At 44.5% G+C, this 20,455-nt stretch overlaps 1 protein-coding gene and 1 long non-coding RNA gene across 2 annotated transcripts; both read right to left on the reverse strand.

The window, feature by feature from the left end:
- Nucleotides 1–13,833: 13,833 nt before the first annotated feature.
- LOC120976517 (uncharacterized) lies at nt 13,834–18,746 on the reverse strand. Its single transcript, XR_006671814.2, has 7 exons — nt 18,646–18,746; nt 16,414–17,425; nt 16,013–16,249; nt 15,178–15,772; nt 14,837–15,050; nt 14,560–14,715; nt 13,834–14,458 (listed from the first exon to the last, which is right to left on the reverse strand). It is a non-coding gene; the product is annotated as an uncharacterized lncRNA (long non-coding RNA).
- Nucleotides 18,747–19,134: 388 nt separating this feature from the next.
- Nucleotides 19,135–20,023, reverse strand: LOC109749623 (embryo-specific protein ATS3A). Its single transcript, XM_020308575.4, has one exon. It carries the CDS (start codon nt 19,882–19,884, stop codon nt 19,309–19,311), a length of 576 nt encoding a protein of 191 aa, XP_020164164.1. The 5' UTR covers nt 19,885–20,023; the 3' UTR covers nt 19,135–19,308.
- Between the last annotated feature and the right edge of the window lie 432 nt (nt 20,024–20,455).

A 20,455-nucleotide genomic window follows, 5' to 3' on the forward strand; every position in this document is an offset into this window, starting at 1 on the left:
ATCGAAATGTTCACCATGACATGCTCTTCATTTTGTTCCACTGTGCCATGCTTGTTTGAGTTCATCTTGATGCCTAATCATCGTTGCAAGAGTGCTATATGCTGTTAACTGCTGTCTGTTTACAGAACTTGATGATTTGTCTTTTTCATTACATTTTGTGTGTGCATCCTATGAGCCTGAGCCCTACATGTGTTTTGATCTACATCATGTCATCTTTACAGTGGTGCTTGTCTTGTATTTTTGTTGTCTATGTGGTGACTAGCAGAAGCATGCAAAGTAGCGTCCGTGATGTTGCTGATTTCTGTGACTTAGTCATTTCTGCTAAGTCTGAATCTGTTATATTTTGTTGCTATGTAAACCTGCTGCTACAAGTCATTATATGCATGATCTGGAGCGGTTCACTAAGGATGTTTTGTTATACATGTTATGCTCTATCCATCCATGCCTTTTTTGCATTTATAGCCTACTGTAGATTGTCTTAATTTTGCTCTACTTTTGCTATAAAATGTTCCTGGCAGATTGTTTACATGTTAATCAATTTTGCCATGGTTGTTACTAGTGATCAATGCACCCTATTACTATGCTATTGCCATGCTTAGCTTTATATTTATGCCATCTTACTTCTGGTTACCTTGGCATGCCATGTAATGCTCTGTAGTGAGTGGTTCAAGCTCATCAACATGCCTACTTATCGTTGTTTCTGCCATGTCCTATTATTTTCACCAAGTCTGAATCTGTCATATTACTTACTATGTTTACATGGGTGCCATCATATCGTCTGTGCCTTTTTAGCTCATGTTCAGTAAGAGACTTTTATTCTATGCAATTAGTAGAATCATACCATGCTTTCATTTGCCATGATAAGCTCCTGTAGTATGTTGTTTGATAGCTCCAAACTTTGCAACCTGATGTTATTTCTGCCATGCCCAGTGATTTCTGCTAAGTCTGTGAAACTGTTATTATTTGCAATATTGCCATGTCTTTTTGAGCATGTTCTAGTGGTTTCTGGAGATAGCTCACTGTTCATGTTTTGTTTTGCTTTACCTGTACATCATGTCCATGCCTTTTGTTTTCATGTTGAGGTGCTGTAGCATATTTTTATGATGCTTGCAATATGACTAGTTGCTATTTTGGACAGATTGTTGCTATGTCTTGTTTGGAGTGTATGTGTTGCACCGTTGCTCCGTTTTGAGCATGCTCTATATGAAACTTGCTTAGAATTGCATGTAGTTTCATATTATCATGTTGCATCCATGCCTTGAGTGTGTTTGTTTGATGTTTGAATCCATTTTGCATCAATGCCATGTTTAACTTGTTTTGCTCATAACTTCTAGGCCGTAGCTCCGAATCTAATGAACTTTATATGTAACTTGACTAGAATTTCGTGTAGATCAACTTGGTGCATCTTAACTTGCTGTTTAACAACTTGAACATAAGGTTTGTTCAGATCTGGACCAATTTTGAAATTTGTATATGAGGACTTACCGGATTTGTTATATCTTGTTTCCGGCCTCATTTAAACTTGCCTTGATGTGTTGTTCTTGTATGCATCATCTCTTGCCATGAGTAGATTCATGTAGCCTTGTCATGCATCATACTTAATTGAGCATCTTGCCTTGTTCATGTGTGGTGTGTTTACCATGTTGTGTGCTTCTTCTCGATAGTTCCCGTTTCGTTGCGATCGTGAGGATTCGTTCGTCTTCGCTTGGTTCGTCTTCGTGGCTTCATCTTCTTCATGGACTCGTTCTTCTTCCTAGTGGGATTTCAGGCAAGATGACCGTTACCTTGGATCTCATTACTATCATTGCCATGCTAGTTGCTTCGTTCTATCGCTGTGCTGCGCCACCTATCACTTGCTCTTCAAGCCTCCCAAATTGCCATGAAACCACTTCTAACCTTTGTCACCCTTCCTAGCAAACCATTGTTTGGCTATGTTACCGCTTTGCTCAGCCCCTCTTATAGCGTTGCTAGTTGCAGGTGAAGATGAAGATTGCTCCACGTTGGATTATGTTTATGTTGGGATATCACAATATCTCTTATTTAATTAATGCATCTATATACTTGGTAAAGGGTGGAAGGCTCGGCCTTATGCCTAGTGTTTTGTTCCACTCTTGCCGCCCTAGTTTCCGTCATACCGGTGTTATGTTCCTTGATTTTGCGTCCCTTACGCGGTTGGGTGATTTATGGGACCCCCTTGACAGTTCGCTTTGAATAAAACTCCTCCAGCAAGGCCCAACCTTGGTTTTACATTTGCCTCACCTAGCCTTTTTCCCTTGGGTTTCCGGAGCCCGAGGGTCATCTTTATTTACCCCCCCCCCCCCGGGCCAGTGCTCCTTCGAGTGCTGTTCCAAACCGAGCGATGTCCGGTGCCCCCTGGGCAACCAGGGTCTATGCCAACCCGACGTCTGGCTCATCCGGTGTGCCCTGAGAACGAGATATGTGCAGCTCCTATCGGGATTTGTCGACACATCCGGGCGGCTTTGCTGGTCTTGTTTTACCATTGTCGAAATGTCTTGTAACCGGGATTCCGAGACTGATCGGGTCTTCCTGGGAGAAGGAATATCCTTCGTTAACCGTGAGAGCTTATAATGGGCTAAGTTGGGACACCCCTGCAAGGTATAAACTTTCGAGAGCCGTGCCCGCGGTTATGTGGCAGATGGGAATTTGTTAATATCCGGTTGTAGAGAACTTGACACTTGACTTAATTAAAACGCATCAACCGCGTGTGTAGCCGTGATGGTCTCTTCTCGGCGGAGTCCAGGAAGTGAACACGGTTTATGGGTTATGTTTGACGTAAGTAGGAGTTTAGGATCACTTCTTGATCATTACTAGTTCACGACCGTTCCGTTGCTTCTCTTCTCGCTCTTATTTGCGTATGTTAGCCACCATACATGCTTAGTCGCTGCTGCAACCTCACCACTTTACCCCTCCCTTACCCATTTAAGCTTTGCTAGTCTTGATACCCATGGTAATGGGATTGCTGAGTCCTCGTGGCTCACAGTTTACTACAACACCAGTTGCAGGTACAGGTTTTGCGATGATCATGACGCGAGAGCGATGTTTACTTGTTTTGGAGTTCTTCTTCTGCTTCTTCTTCGATCAGGGGATAGGTTCCAGGTCGGCAGCCTGGGCTAGCAGGGTGGATGTCGTTTGAGCTCCTGTTAGTGTTTCATCCGTAGTCGGATGTTGATCTTATGTATGATGTATTGATGTATTCTTGCGGCATGCGTATGTCTTGTATGTATCCCCATCTATTATGTGATGTGATGTAATGATATCCACCTTGCAAAAGTGTGTCAATATGCGGTTCTATCCTTGGTGGGACCTTCGAGTCTCTTTAGGATAGTATCGAATATTGGGCGTGACACATGACCCGGCCCCTCCTGGGTGGGTCATACCCAATAGTTATATCCCCAACAAAAAGTATGTAACAATTGCTCGGCTTGTCATCGGGGTTGTGCATGATATAATACTTTGTGTGATGAAGATGGAGCATAGAGAGACTATATGATTTTGTAGGGATAACTTTCTTTGGCCATGTTATTTTGAGAAGACATGATTGCTTTATTAGTATGCTTGAAGTATTATTGTTTTTATGTCAATATTAAACTTTTGTTTTGATACACCTAGTTGATGTGAGACTATCTCCTTCTTTTTGTCTTCTCCACAACCACCATATTCTATTCCACCTATAGTGCTATATCCATGGCTCACGCTCATGTAGTGCGTAAAAGTTGAAAAAAATTGAGAACATCAAAAGTATGAAACAATTGCTTGACTAACATCAGGATTGTGCATGATGAAATACTTTGTGTGATGAAGATAGAGCATAGCCAGAATATATGATTTTGTAGGGATAACTTTCTTTGGCCATGATATTTTGAGAAGACATGATTGCTTTATTAGTATGCTTGAAGTATTATTGTTTTTATATCAATATTGAACTTTTGTTTTGTTATGGATCTGAATATTCATTGATAAATATGTTAGGTCGCATTCCACATCAAAAAATTTGTTTTTATCATTTACCTTGTCGAGGACGAGCCGGAATTAAGCTTGGGAATGCTTGATACGTCTCCAATGTATCTATAATTTTTTATTGTTCCATACTATTATATTATCTGTTTTGGATGTTTTATATGCATTAATATGCTATTTAATATTATTTTTTGGACTAACTTATTAACCCAGAGCCTAGTGCCAGTTCCTGTTTTTTCCTTGTTTTTGAGTTTTACAGAAAAGGAATATCAAGCTGAGTCCAAATGGAATAAAATTTTCGCGATGATTTTTTTTGGACCAGAAGACACCCGTGGGACTTGGAGAGGGGGCCAGGAGGTGTCTGAGGTGGCCGCAAGCCTGCTAGGCGCGCCCCTAGGGGGCTCCCTGAGGGCTTGTGGGCCCCTCAGAGGTCTCATAACCCTAATTCTTGCCCTTTAAATTCCCAAGTATTCCCCCAACATCAGAGCGATCCACTACTTTTCCGCCGCCGCAAGCCTCTCTTCCCTTGAGATCCCATCTTGGGGCCTTTTCCGGCGATCTGCCAGAGGGGGACTCGATCACAGAGGACCTCTACATCAACCTTGCTGCCCTTCTGATGATGGATGAGTAGTTTACCACAGACCTACGGGTCCATAGCTAGTAGCTAGATGGCTTCTTCTCTCTCTTTGATCTTCAATACAGTGTTCTTGATGTTCTTGGAGATCTATTCGATGTATTACTTTTTTGTGGCGTTTTTGTTGAGATCTGATGAATTGTGGATTTATGATCATATTATCTATGAATATTACTTGAGTCTACTCTAAACTCTTTTATGCATGATTAAGATATCTTTGTATTTCTCTTCGAACTATCGGTTTGGTTTGGCCGACTAGATTGGTTTTTCTTGCAATGGGAGAGGTGCTTAGTTTTGAGTTCAATCTTGCGGTGTCCTCACCCAGTGACGTAGTAGGGGTAGCGAGGCACGTATTGTATTGTTGCCATAAAGGATAAAAAGATGGGGTTTTCATCATATTGCTTGAGTTTATCCCTCTACATCATGTCATCTTACTTAAGGCAAAACTCCGTTCTTATATGAACTTAATACTCTAGATGCATGTTAGATAGCGGTCGATGTGTGGAGTAATAGTTGTAGATGCAGGCAGTGTTGGGGAACGTAGTAATTTCAAAAAAATTCCTACGCACATGCAAGATCATGGAGATGCATAGCAACGAGAGGGGAGAGTGTTGTCCACGTACCCTCGTAGACCAAAAGCGGAAGCGTTAGCACAACGCGGTTGATGTAGTCATACGTCTTCACGATCCGACCGATCAAGTACCGAACGCACGGCACCTCCGAGTTCAGCACACGTTCAGCCCAATGACGTCCCTCGAACTCTGATCCAGCCGAGTGTTGAGGGAGAGTTTCGTCAGCACGACAGCATGGTGACGATGATGATGTTCTACCAACGCAGGGCTTCGCCTAAGCACCGCTACAGTATTATCGAGGTGGACTATGGTGGAGGGGGGCACCGCACACGGCTAAAAGATCAAACGATCAATTGTTGTATCTTTGGGGTGCCCCCTGCCCTCGTATATAAAGGAGCAAGGGGGGAGGTGCAGCCGGCCAGGGAGGAGGCGCGCCAGGAGGAGTCCTACTCCCACCGGGAGTAGGACTCCCTCCCTTCCATGTTGGAATAGGAGAAGGGGGAAAGAGGTGGAGGAGGAGAAGGAAAGGGGGGGCGCCGCCCCCCTCTCCTTGTCCTATTCGGACTAGAGGGGAGGGGCGCGCGGCCCTGCCCTGGCCGCCTCTCCTCTTCTCCACTAAGGCCCACTATGGCCCATTAACCCCCGGGGGGTTCCGGTACTCCGGTAAAATCCCGATTTCACCGGGAACACTTCCGATATCCAAATATAGGCTTCCAATATATCAATCTTCATGTCTCGGCCATTTCGACACTCCTCGCCATGTCCGTGATCACATCCGGGACTCCGAACAACCTTCGGTACATCAAAACATATAAACTCATAATATAATTGTCATCGAAACGTTAAGCGTGCGGACCCTAAGGGTTCGAGAACTATGTAGACATGACCGAGACACGTCTCCGGTCAATAACCAATAGCGGAACCTGGATGCTCATATTGGCTCCCACATATTCTACGAAGATCTTTATCGGTCAGACCGCATAACAACATACGTTGTTCCCTTTGTCATCGGTATGTTACTTGCCCGAGATTCGATCGTCGGTATCTCAATACCTAGTTCAATCTCATTACCGGCAAGTCTCTTTACTCGTTCTGTAATACATCATCCCGCAACTAACTTATTAGTTGCAAATGCTTGCAAGGCTTAAGTGATGTGCATTACCGAGTGGGCCCAGAGATACCTCTCCGACAATCGGAGTGGCAAATCCTAATCTCGAAATACGCCAACCCAACAAGTACCATCGGAGACACCTGTGGAGCACCTTTATAATCACCCAGTTACGTTGTGACGTTTGGTAGCACACAAAGTGTTCCTCCGGTAAACGGGAGTTGCATAATCTCATAGTCATCGGAACATGTATAAGTCATGAAGAAAGCAATAGCAACATACTAAACGATCGAGTGCTAAGCTAACGGAATGGGTCAAGTCAATCACATCATTTTCCTAATGATGTGATCCCGTTAATCAAATGACAACTCATGTCTATGGCTAGGAAACATAACCATCTTTGATCAATGAGCTAGTCAAGTAGAGGCATACTAGTGACACTCTGTTTGTCTATGTATTCACACAAGTATTATGTTTCCGGTTAATACAATTGTAGCATGAATAATAAACATTTATCATCATATAAGGAAATAAATAATAACATTATTATTGCCTCTAGGGCATATTTCCTTCAGTCTCTCACTTGCACTAGAGTCAATAATCTAGATTACACAGTAATGATTCTAACACCCATGGAGCCTTGGTGCTGATCATGTTTTGCTCGTGGAAGAGGCTTAGTCAACAGGTCTGCAACATTCAGATCCGTATGTATCTTGCAAATTTCTATGTCTCCCACCTGGAGTAAATCCCGGATGGAATTGAAGCGTCTCTTGATGTGCTTGGTTCTCTTGTGAAATCTGGATTCCTTCGCCAAGGCAATTGCACCAGTATTGTCACAAAAGATTTTCATTGGACCCGATGCACTAGGTATGACACCTAGATCGGATATGAACTCCTTCATCCAGACTCCTTCATTTGCTGCTTCCGAAGCAGCTATGTACTCCGCTTCACATGTAGATCCCGCCACGACGCTTTGTTTAGAACTGCACCAACTGACAGCTCCACCGTTCAATGTAAACACGTATCCAGTTTGCGATTTAGAATCATCTGGAATAGTATCAAAGCTTGCATCAACGTAACCATTTACGATGAGCTCTTTGTCACCTCCATAAACGAGAAACATATCCTTAGTCCTTTTCAGGTATTTCAGGATGTTCTTGGCCGCTGTCCAGTGATCCACTCCTAGATTACTTTGGTACCTCCCTGCTAAACTTATAGCAAGACACACATCAGGTCTGGTACACAGCATTGCATACATGATAGAGCCTATGGTTGAAGCATAGGGAACATCTTTCATCTTCTCTCCATCTTCTGCAGTGGTCGGGCATTGAGTCTTACTCAACTTCACACCTTGTAACACAGGCAAGAACCCTTTCTTTGCTTGATCCATTTTGAACTTCTTCAAAACTTTGTCAAGGTATGTGCTTTGTGAAAGTCCAATTAAGCGTCTTGGTCTATCTCTATAGATCTTGATGCCCAATATATACGCAGCTTCACCGAGGTCTTTCATTGAAAAACTCTTATTCAAGTATCTCTTTATGCTATTCAGAAATTCTATATCATTTCCAATCAGCAATATGTCATCCACATATAATTTTAGAAATGCTACAGAGCTCCCAACTTTCTTGTAAATACAGGCTTCTCCAAAAGTCTGTACAAAACCAAATGCTTTGATCACACTATCAAAGCGTTTATTCCAACTCCGAAAGGCTTGCACCAGTCCATAAATGGATCGCTGGAGCTTGCACACTTTGTTAGCTCCCTTTGGATCGACAAAACCTTCCGGTTGCATCATATACAACTCTTCTTCCAGAAATCCATTCAGGAATGTAGTTTTGACATCCATTTGACAAATTTCATAATCATAAAATGCGGCAATTGCTAACATGATTCGGACAGACTTAAGCATCGCTACGGGTGAGAAGGTCTCATCGTAGTCAATCCCTTGAACTTGTCGAAAACCTTTTGCAACAAGTCGAGCTTTATAGACAGTAACATTACCGTTAGCGTCAGTCTTCTTCTTGAAGATCCATTTATTCTCAATTGCTTGCCAATCATCGGGCAAGTCAACCAAAGTCCACGCTTTGTTCTCATACATGGATCCCATCTCAGATTTCATGGCCTCAAGCCATTTCGCGGAATCTGGGCTCACCATCGCTTCTTCATAGTTCATAGGTTCGTCATGATCTAGTAGCATAACCTCTAGAACAGGATTACCGTACCACTCTGGTGCGGATCTTACTCTGGTTGACCTACGAGGTTCAGTAACAACTTGATCTGAAGTTCCATGATCATCATCATTAACTTCCTCACTAACTGGTGTAGGCGTCGTAGAAACCGGTTTCTGCGATGAACTACTTTCCAATAAGGGAGCAGGTACAATTACCTCATCAAGTTCTACTTTCCTCCCACTCACTTCTTTCGAGAGAAACTCCTTCTCCAGAAAGATTCCGAATTTAGCAACAAAAGTCTTGCCTTCGGATCTGTGATAGAAGGTGTACCCAACAGTCTCCTTTGGGTATCCTATGAAGACACATTTCTCTGATTTGGGTTCGAGCTTATCAGGTTGAAGCTTTTTCACATAAGCATCGCAGCCCCAAACTTTAAGAAACGACAACTTTGGTTTCTTGCCAAACCACAGTTCATAAGGCGTCGTCTCAACGGATTTTGATGGTGCCCTATATAACGTGAATGCAGCCGTCTCTAAAGCATAACCCTAAAACGATAGCGGTAAATCAGTAAGAGACATCATAGATCGCACCATATCTAGTAGAGTACGATTACGACATTCGGACACACCATTACGCTGTGGTGTTCCGGGTGGCGTGAGTTGCGAAACTATTCCGCATTGTTTCAAATGAAGACCAAACTCATAACTCAAATATTCTCCTCCACGATCAGATCGTAGAAACTTTATTTTCTTGTTACGATGATTTTCAACTTCACTCTGAAATTCTTTGAACTTTTCAAATGTTTCAGACTTATGTTTCATTAAGTAGATATACCCATATCTGCTTAAATCATCTGTGAAGGTGAGAAAATAATGATATCCGCCACGAGCCTCAACATTCATCAGACCACATACATCTGTATGTATGATTTCCAACAAATCTGTTGCTCTCTCCATAGTTTCGGAGAACGGCGTTTTAGTCATCTTGCCCATGAGGCACGGTTTGCAAGTACCAAGTGATTCATAATCAAGTGGTTCCAAAAGTCCATCAGTATGGAGTTTCTTCATGCGCTTTACACCGATATGACCTAAACGGCAGTGCCACAAATAAGTTGCACTATCATTATCAACTCTGCACCTTTTGGCTTCAATATTATGAATATGTGTATCACTACTATCGAGATTCAACAAAAATAGACCACTCTTCAAGGGTGCATGACCATAAAAGATATTACTCATATAAATAGAACAACCATTATTCTCTGATTTAAATGAATAACCGTCTCGCATCAAACAAGATCCAGATATATTGTTCATGCTTAACGCTGGCACCAAATAACAATTATTTAGGTCTAAAACTAATCCCGAAGGTAGATGTAGAGGTAGCGTGCCGACCGCGATCACATCGACTTTGGAACCATTTCCCACGCGCATCGTCACCTCGTCCTTAGCCAATCTTCGCTTAACCCGTAGCCCCTGTTTCGAGTTGCAAATATTAGCAACAGAACCAGTATCAAATACCCAGGTGCTACTGCGAGCATTAGTAAGGTACACATCAATAACATGTATATCACATATACCTTTGTTCACCTTGCCATCCTTCTTATCCGCCAAATACTTGGGGCAGTTCCGCTTCCAGTGACCAGTCTGCTTGCAGTAGAAGCACTCAGTCTCAGGCTTAGGTCCAGACTTCGGTTTCTTCTCTTGAGCAGCAACTTGTTTGCTGTTCTTCTTGAAGTTCCCCTTCTTCTTCCCTTTACCCTTTTTCTTGAAACTGGTGGTCTTATTGACCATCAACACTTGATGCTCCTTCTTGATTTCTACCTCTGCAGCCTTTAGCATTGCGAAGAGCTCAGGAATCGTCTTATCCATCCCTTGCATGTTATAGTTCATCATGAAGCTCTTGTAGCTTGGTGGCAATGATTGAAGAATTCTGTCAATGACACTATCATCCGGAAGATTAACTCCTAGTTGAATCAAGTGATTGTTATACCCAGACATTCTGAGTATATGCTCACTGACAGAACTATTCTCCTCCATCTTGCAGTTGTAGAACTTATTGGAGACTTCATATCTCTTAATCCGGGCATTTGCTTGAAATATTAACTTCAACTCCTGGAACATCTCATATGCTCCATGACGTTCAAAACGTCGTTGAAGTCCCGGTTCTAAGCCGTAAAGCATGGCACACTGAACTATCAAGTAGTCATCAGCTTTGCTTTGCCAGACGTTCTTAACGTCGTCAGTTGCATCTGCAGCAGGCCTGGCACCCAGCGGTGCTTCCAGGACGTAATTCTTCTGTGCAGCAATGAGGATAATCCTCAAGTTACGGACCCAGTCCGTGTAATTGCTACTATCATCTTTCAACTGTGCTTTCTCAAGGGACGCATTAAAATTCAACGGAACAACAGCACGGACAAGCAAGATACTATCAGGTACTAAGTTCATGATAAATTTAAGTTCAATTAATCATATTACTTAAGAACTCCCACTTGGATGACATCCCTCTAATCCTCTAAGTGATCACGTGATCCATATCAACTAAACCATGTCCGATCATCACGTGAGATGGAGTAGTTTCAACGGTGAACATCACTATGTTGATCATATCTACTATATGATTCACGCTCGACCTTTCGGTCTCCGTGTTCCGAGGCCATATCGGTTATATGCTAGGCTCGTCAAGCTTAACCTGAGTATTCTGCGTGTGCAACTGTTTTGCACCCGTTGTATTTGAACGTAGAGCCTATCACACCCGATCATCACGTGGTGTCTCAGCACGAAGAACTTTTGCAACGGTGCATACTCAGGGAGAACACTTATACTTTGATAATTTAGTGAGGGATCATCTTATAATGCTACCGTCAATCAAAGCAAGATAAGATGCATAAAAGATAAACATGACATGCAATCAATATAAGTGATATGATATGGCCATCATCATCTTGTGCTTGTGATCTCCATCTCCGAAGCACCGTCATGATCACCATCGTCACCGGCGTGACACCTTGATCTTCATCGTAGCATCGTTGTCGTCTCGCCAATCTTATGCTTCTACGACTATCGCTACCGCTTAGCGATAAAGTAAAGCATTACAGGGCGATTGCATTGCATACAATAAAGCGACAACCATATGGCTCCTGCCAGTTGCCGATAACTCGGTTACAAAACATGATCATCTCATACAATAAAATTTAGCATCATGTCTTGACCATACCACATCACAACATGCCCTGCAAAAACAAGTTAGACGTCCTCTACTTTGTTGTTGCAAATTTTACGTGGCTGCTACGGGCTTAGCAAGAACCGTTCTTACCTACGCATCAAAACCACAACGATAGTTTGTCAAGTTGGTGCTGTTTTAACCTTCGCAAGGACCGGGCATAGCCACACTCGGTTCAACTAAAGTTGGAGAAACTGACACCCGCCAGCCACCTGTGTGCAAAGCACGTCGGTAGCACCAGTCTCGCGTAAGCGTACGCGTAATGTCGGTCCGGGCCGCTTCATCCAACAATACCGCCGAACCAAAGTATGACATGCTGGTAAGCAGTATGACTTATATCGCCCACAACTCACTTGTGTTCTACTCGTGCATATAACATCAACGCATAAAACCAGGCTCGGATGCCACTGTTGGGGAACGTAGTAATTTCAAAAAAATTCCTACGCACACGCAAGATCATGGTGATGCATAGCAACGAGAGGGGAGAGTGTTGTCCACGTACCCTCGTAGACCGAAAGAGGAAGCGTTAGCACAACGCGGTTGATGTAGTCGTACGTCTTCACGATCCGACCGATCAAGTACCGAACGCACGGCACCTCCGAGTTCAGCACACGTTCAGCCCGATGACGTCCCTCGAACTCCAATCCAGCCGAGTGTTGAGGGAGAGTTTCGTCAGCACGACGGCGTGGTGATGATGATGATGTTCTACCGACGCAGGGCTTCGCCTAAGCACCGCTACAGTATTATCGAGGTGGACTATGGTCAAGGGGGGCACCGCACACGGCTAAAAGATCAAACGATCTATTGTTGTATCTCTGGGGTGCCGCCCTGCCCCCGTATATAAAGGAGCAAGGGGGGAGGTGCGGCCGGCCAGGGAGGAGGCGCGCCAGGAGGAATCCTACTCCCACCGGGAGTAGGACTCCCTCCCTTCCTTGTTGGAATAGGAGAAGGGGGAAAGAGGTGGAGGAGGAGAAGGAAAGGGGGGCGCCGCCCCCCTCTCCTTGTCCTATTCGGACTAGGGGGAGGGGCGCGCGGCCCTGCCCTGGCCGCCTCTCCTCTTCTCCACTAAGGCCCACTATGGCCCATTAACCCCCGGGGGGTTCCGGTAACCCCTCCGGTACTCCGGTAAAATCCTGATTTCACCCGGAACACTTCCGATATCCAAATATAGGCTTCCAATATATCAATCTTCATGTCTCGACCATTTCGAGACTCCTCGTCATGTCCGTGATCACATCCGGGACTCCGAACAACCTTCGGTACATCAAAACATATAAACTCATAATATAACTGTCATCGAAACGTTAAGCATGCGGACCCTACGGGTTCGAGAACTATGTAGACATGACCGAGACACGTCTCCGGTCAATAACCAATAGTGGAACCTGGATGCTCATATTGGCTCCCACATATTCTACGAAGGTCTTTATCGGTCAGACCGCATAACAACATACGTTGTTCCCTTTGTCATCGGTATGTTACTTGCCCGAGATTCGATCGTCGGTATCTCAATACCTAGTTCAATCTCATTACCGGCAAGTCTCTTTACTCGTTCCGTAATACATCATCCCGCAACTAACTTATTAGTTGCAAATGCTTGCAAGGCTTAAGTGATGTGCATTACTGAGTGGGCCCAGAGATACCTCTCCGACAATAATCGGAGTGACAAATCCTAATCTCGAAATACGCCAACCCAACAAGTACCTTTGGAGACACCTGTAGAGCACCTTTATAATCACCCGGTTACGTTGTGACGTTTGGTAGCACACAAAGTGTTCCTCCGGTAAACGGGAGTTGCATAATCTCATAGTCATAGGAACATGTATAAGTCATGAAGAAAGCAATAGCAACATACTAAACGATCGAGTGCTAAGCTAACGGAATGGGTCAAGTCAATCACATCATTTTCCTAATGATGTGATCCCGTTGATCAAATGACAACTCATGTCTATGGCTAGGAAACATAACCATCTTTGATCAACGAGCTAGTCAAGTAGAGGCATACTAGTGACACTCTGTTTGTCTATGTATTCACACAAGTATTATGTTTCCGGTTAATACAATTCTAGCATGAATAATAAACATTTATCATGATATAAGGAAATAAATAATAACTTTATTATTGCCTCTAGGGCATATTTCCTTCAGGCAGGAGTCGGTCTACTTGTCACGGACGTGATGCCAATATTCATGATCATTGCCTTAGATATCGTCATAACTTTGCGCTTTTCTATCAATTGCTGTACAGTAATTTGTTTACCCACCATATGACATCTTCAAGAGAGAAGCCTCTAGTGAAACCTGTGGCCCCCGGGTCTATTTTCCATCATATATTTTCAGATCAATAAACCAAAAAAACCAAAAATACCTTGCTACAATTTATTTGTTTTTACTTTGTTTACGTTTTAGTAATCTTTTATATCTATCTCTATCAGATCTCATCCTTGCAAGTGACCGTGAAGGGATTGACAACCCCTTTATCACGTTGGGTGCAAGTGTTTGATTGTTTGTGCAGGTGCATAGATTGGAGACTTGCTTGTACCTCCTACTGGATTGATACCTTTGTTCTCAAACTGAGGGAAATAGTTACCTCTACTTTGCTACATCACCCTTTCCTCTTCAAGGAAAAAAACCAATTCAAGCTCAAGAAGTAGCAGGGGACGCTGGGACTTACTAGGCCAAACTTTTGAATCTTGTACCTATTGACGACCCTTTAAAGCACACGTATGGGTACTCTTGGCTAAAAACTTGACGGGTCGTTTACAAGTTGATCCTGCTTGAAGGTACCAAAAGGGAATTAGTGTGTGCTGCATGAAGCAAAAAAAACATTGGTTGTTTTTACAATTTACTGAGATATAGACAGAGAACATATACTTTTTGATGCCCGTATTACTTGACCCAAGAGCTGCGAGGTCTAACTTCTCGATACATAGCGACATAACCTCATCATTCATAATCCCACAGGGCTTCAGGCATGAAAGAAATTTCCTGTATCCAATGTAACAACCCCCTATCTTGACAAAAGGTTTCCTGCTACCATAGTTGCAAATGAATGAATCTTTTGGTCAAGAAAAAAACAAAGCAAAAACACAAGCAACAAAAATAAAATAAAATGAAGAGACTAGTTGACGGAGAGGTATAGATAGCTCACACCAGTTCATCCTTTTTTGACTTCCTCAATGGCTTTCCATGGATAATGTACTTCTCATACAAAGCTTCAACTTCATCCACGACCTTCTACTTCTTTGCCTTGGGTTAGTTTGCAGGAGCTTTGATCATCCTCTTTCTCCTAGTGTTCTTGTTGTGCGTGCTTGGGCCTGTGCTCACATCAACACTTTTCTTGTCTATAATGAGCATCGTAGGAGCTACAAGAAATAAACAAGTCGATATGTAAAATGGGTAGGTGGGTTTGTTTTCTACAAGAAAGCACACACGAATATGGATAACAGATGCAACATAAAAAGGAATGTTCATGGAGGAAGCAAACCATACTAGAGATAGCAGGGCTGCGGATGGGGTTCTCGTCATCTGAGACATGAAACACGGAGATGTTCGGGTAGAGGGGCTTGACTGTGGTACGTCCTTTTGTTTGCATCGTAATCCATGGAATGCATCCACTCATAGTCTTTAGATCCCTTTCGGAACAGATTGCAGGATAGAACATCATCTCGTATACCAGCTGTCATGCTCCTAGGTGCATCACAGTAGAGTGGAGGGCTGCGAGGTGACACATGTCCTATCACCTCGATACTCGCCCCTTGTTGCTCGTGTGTGTCACCGACACCGGTTGTGACATCCTGGTTCCCTTTCAGCCCCTCTATGACTTGATCTTCATTCATCACAATGCCTACAGCTACAACTTGAGCATCCCTCTCTTTCTCGGGGCCTTCATCCATGGTAGACGCTGCGAAGGAAAGGCTAGGCTGGTCATTAGCTGCGATGGTATCTCCTACATCATGCAGCAAATTGGCCATCCCATTGCACTGCAATCCCTTTAAGCCCTGCCAAAACTTGCCTACTGAATCATCAACCTCCACTGCATAAATCCCTTTGTGCTTTTCATACACATTTGGAACTGAGTCGGCACCTGAGAAGGTATGTGTCAAAATAAAAGTCATTTTAGATGCAGCTTGCACAGTCATTGATGTAGCTTTTGGAAAAGAATACTTGTAGTAAAAAGGATATGTAGTTGCAACTATGAAGCAAAAACAGAATGATGGATGTAGCCAAAGTTATTTGCAGTTGCAACTATGTAAAAATGAATGCATGCAGCAACAAAGGGATATGAAAGAAGAGAGCCAAAGGATAAAAGGAATGTGAACAATACCCTCATATCTTGAATGCTATGGAATGATTGTTGAAGCCATTCGTTGAGCGATTCCGACAGGTTCAGTTCAACTTCATCATTTGTATGAGCATCATTTCCTTGATCTTTAGCCGCTTGAGCTTCACTTCCTTGCCCTCCATCTGCTTTAGCCTCAACTGCTTGGACACTAGCTACTTCTTCACCAACTCCCTGGCCTACAACAGTTGGGCGGTATGGCGTATTGGACAAGCTCTGGAACTGGGAATAGAGGAACAAAATGGTTATTATGGTCAGTTTTCTAGACCACTTGACATAAGCTGGAAGGAGACAAAAAAGAGAAACAAGATTGCTAAATGCATTTCAAATGAGAAAATCACAAAGAATGTTAAAATCAGGGGAGAGAGGTGGATTGAGAAGCTTACTTGGGTATGTTTCCCATAGAAAGTCAGGGTTAAAGTAATGTGGTGCTTATCCACTTTATCCACCAAATTGAAATCCTTTTGACATGCAAAACGGATCCTCGGCACAGAATAGTTAATGGCATGCTCATTTGGAAGGCCAGTACGGATATCAAGATGATCGATATATATGATCCGCGATAAAAAATTATAGAGCAAAAAAACATTAGGTAAACAATGGTGTGTGCTATAGCATATATACGGTGCATGCAGCAAAAGGGAAATGGTTGTTGTTCATGTGAAAACATTGCATACCGCTAGCATATGTAGACACGAGCTAATTTGAAACTCTGGAGGATTTTTCATTGTTTGCTGGATTCGCTTCTTCTCTTGAAACACTGCAACCAAGTGCCTCATTGGTTGCTGCCAACAAGTGCTCATCCCAAGCGAACTCGTGCACCGAAGCCATGTCTTCAAGGGAAGCCATGTATTCAAGGTTGATCATATCCTGAGTGCCTGGACATAGGATTGTTGCCAAGGCAATGAGAATCCATGTCCTGTCTACCATCAACTCATCAGTCTCGCTGCAAGATTTCAACAAATCAATTGCATGGTCGATTGGGACCGTGTTCCCCTCTTGTAAATGTTGCAAAGGTTGCATTGATCACTCTTTTTGAGGAGCTTCACGGGTCTGTCACCCGATGGCACGTTGAATATCCTCTTCACCATGAGCCTGCTAAAATTAATGACCTTATTCTTATATCTGAACTGACGTGACATATGGTTCGTGTGCATCACAACAAACTCAATGAGCTCATGGGATACTTTGAAGGGCTGGATGTCCAACAAATCTCCAAAAGATCCTTTCCTAATGATATTATGTTTTGCCGGTGCTAATCCTTTCCCAACATTCCCCAGCCGCTTTGAATTGAACCACAGTTTGAACCCGCAAAGATTCTCTGCGGCCTTATTATTATTATTATTAGTATATTATTATTATCATTATTATTATTATTATTATTCTCACTTGTAGTACCTGCAAAAACAACAAGGAAAAGGGGAAAGATGAAGCAAAAACACATTGCATTGTACTATAAAAAGAACGTTGATACACACCATTAATCTACGCCAAAAATAACTATCTGCTCTGCTCTTTCCCCATAAATGCCCAACAAACACAATAAAAATTCAAGAAATAATGAACATTTGATATATGTTCCGTAACAAAAAACTAGCAAACGTGTATATGCAGCAAAGTTGGAGAAAATCTATCAACAAATAATTGCATCGAAATCCTATCAGACAACATTATTGTAGCAAAAATTAGTTTAGAACCCCTTCCCCACCCACTCCCTACAATTGATGCACCTATGATCACATAACTGCAGCTGGGTATTAAAAATTACGGGATATATACATTCAACAAGAAAATATATATATACATCAGCTAAAGATGAACCTTAACATCACATGACATACATACACAAAAACTTGTAGAAGCTCAGAGAATTTGGACCCTCTTTATAGGACTCACACTTATGCAGCTAAAAAACCTATGTCATCACAGCAACATAAAAATGAACCTACTCAATCACATTTAAAAGTGAACCCCTGTTCCCTCTCAATATGGCATGTGATACTGCATCTAAATCACACACAGTAATGCAGGGGAATGCAAAAAAACAAGCAAGGGAATGACCCGTGTACAAGGAACAAGATTGAAAAAACCAACACTGTGTTGCATCTATCTGATTCCCTTAAAATATCACAGCAAACACAAGAATCATCATGATATAATGTTGCATCATATTTGACCCCCAACATCTCCAAACCCTACTCTTACCCCGTCGCTAGATCTGCAACCACCCGCCAATCACGGACCAACACTACTCCCGCCCCATCACCAGATATGCAGGAAAATCCACGGGAGGCTAGCCCGGAACCATCCTCTACCCCATCGTCAGACCCACAACAACCCGCAAATCACTGACCAACACTAATCCTGCCCCATCACCAGATCTGCAGGAAAACCCAAGGGATCCTAGCCTAGAATCATCCTCTACCCCATCGCCAGATCTGCAACCACCCGCCAATCACGGACCAACACTACTCCTGCCCCATCACCAGATATGTAGGAGAACCCACGGGAACCTAGCCCAGAACCATCCTATCCACCTGCCAAAACCCCCACGACGAGAACTCCATTGGGGGAGAAGAAAGGGAAGGAACAGGGGGGAGCACGGGTGTGGCAGTTACCTTCCGGGGGCGCCGTTAGTCCCCGAGGAATCAAGCTCCGTCCCGAGGACGCCGCTCTCGATCTCCAGTCGTTGCCGAAGTCATCACCCTCTGGTCACCGAAAGCCCCTCCCCCCCGCCCTCTCTCATTGTGAAATGAAGGCCGAACACGGTGGGTGGGGCAGAGGGGGGCGTGGCGCAACGAGGTCCTTTGGATCGGGATGGATCTAACGACCATCGCGAGACCGGCGGAAGACTCGGCGTGTCGGCCGGATAGAATCGTTTTCCCTTTTTGAAACATGTAAATTTGATTTTAGTGGCATCGCAGGATGTCTTCCCCTCTCCAAACAGACTGCTGACTTGGAAGCGGATCCAGATCGATCATTGGCATCGTGTACGCTGTGGATCCGTTGACTTCGTGCGAAGCATATGCTTTCATGGTTCACGCGATGAAACAAGTCGAATGGTTGGAACAACATCGCACGCCAATGTCGGGGGATACAATGGATGATTCCAAAAAAGCAGAGAGGTTTTATTCGTGGTACCATATAGCATTTCATCTCGATCGGGACTATTACAGGCGCACGACGCAATCACTCACGCACAGCAGAAATGAATCCACATGTAGTACTCGATCCACAAACCATCATACATACACGAGTGCCACGACCTGCTCCGACCATGGCTACATCGCCTGTGCAGCACCAGCAGCGGAGGAAGGAGACGATGACGAGGAGGAGGAGGCGAGGCGCGGGCAGCGGTTGAAGCCGTACCAGACGTTGTTGGGGAGCGGGTCGCCGTAGCGGAAGGTGGAGGGCGCGCTGGGGGCGGTGGGCTCGTACACCCTCACCCACTCGGGCGTCCACCCGGTGCGGCCGGCGCGGCGGAGGTAGAGGTAGCAGACGCCGTACCCGCAGGGCCCGCCGATCTTGAACGTGTCGGTGGCGCACCGGTCGAACGCGCCGGCGGCGCCGCCCAGCCGCGCCGCGTACACCTCGTCGCGGTACACGTCACCGAACGCCAGGCTGATCGCGTCCGACGTGCGCGCCGGGGACGAGCAGCTCGTCTTGATCTGCACCGTGTACCAGCACGTCCGCGCGCCCACGCCCCGCTCCGAAGGCGACGAGGAGCTGCCGGTGGTCCGCGCGAGGAGGCCGTCGTCGTCGGCGCGTGGGAGCGGCCGGAGCGACGGGGCGGCAGAGGCGAGGCTCAGGCAGGAGAGCAGGGCGAGGAGGAGGAGCTGCGGCGGCGCCGTCGCCATGGCGGGATCGGTCGTGGTGGCGACCGGCGAGGGCTGGATGGATCGTGGCTGGCTTGCCGATTGGCGGTAAAGAAATTATTTATGTGTGTGGTTTGCGAGTCTGGTCTGATCTGATCTGTCGAGATTGAATAGTGGGGCCAGTGCAGGCTCCAGCTGGGTTGGTAGATGGCGAGGAGGAGGTGGCCGGCAGTGGGGCCATACATTCGCTGCGTCGTGTGATTATGCGATAGGTGGACATGATTCTGGCTCAGCGTGCTCCACGAGTATTGGCGTCCTTGTCTTCATTAAACACACACGATAGGTTTTCTTTACACAAAGGACCGGTGCCATGGTCTCCACGCTCCATTGATTTTGACACATAAGAGTCGGGCTGGGCGTTCGGTTAAACCGAACCGTTCGGTCCGGTTCTTCGGGTTTTAAACAAATTCGGTTTTAAAAAAAGAATGACCAATCGGTGATCTGAAACACTTGTAACCGACCATTCGGGGGACCGAGATTTCGGGTCGGTCCTTGGTTAAGGCCGAATTGACCGATATATCAGAGAATGAAAACAAAACACTCTAAACTTAAT

The sequence above is a fragment of the Aegilops tauschii genome, chromosome 3, assembly GCF_002575655.3.
Source record: "Aegilops tauschii subsp. strangulata cultivar AL8/78 chromosome 3, Aet v6.0, whole genome shotgun sequence".
Lineage (NCBI taxonomy): Eukaryota > Viridiplantae > Streptophyta > Magnoliopsida > Poales > Poaceae > Aegilops > Aegilops tauschii.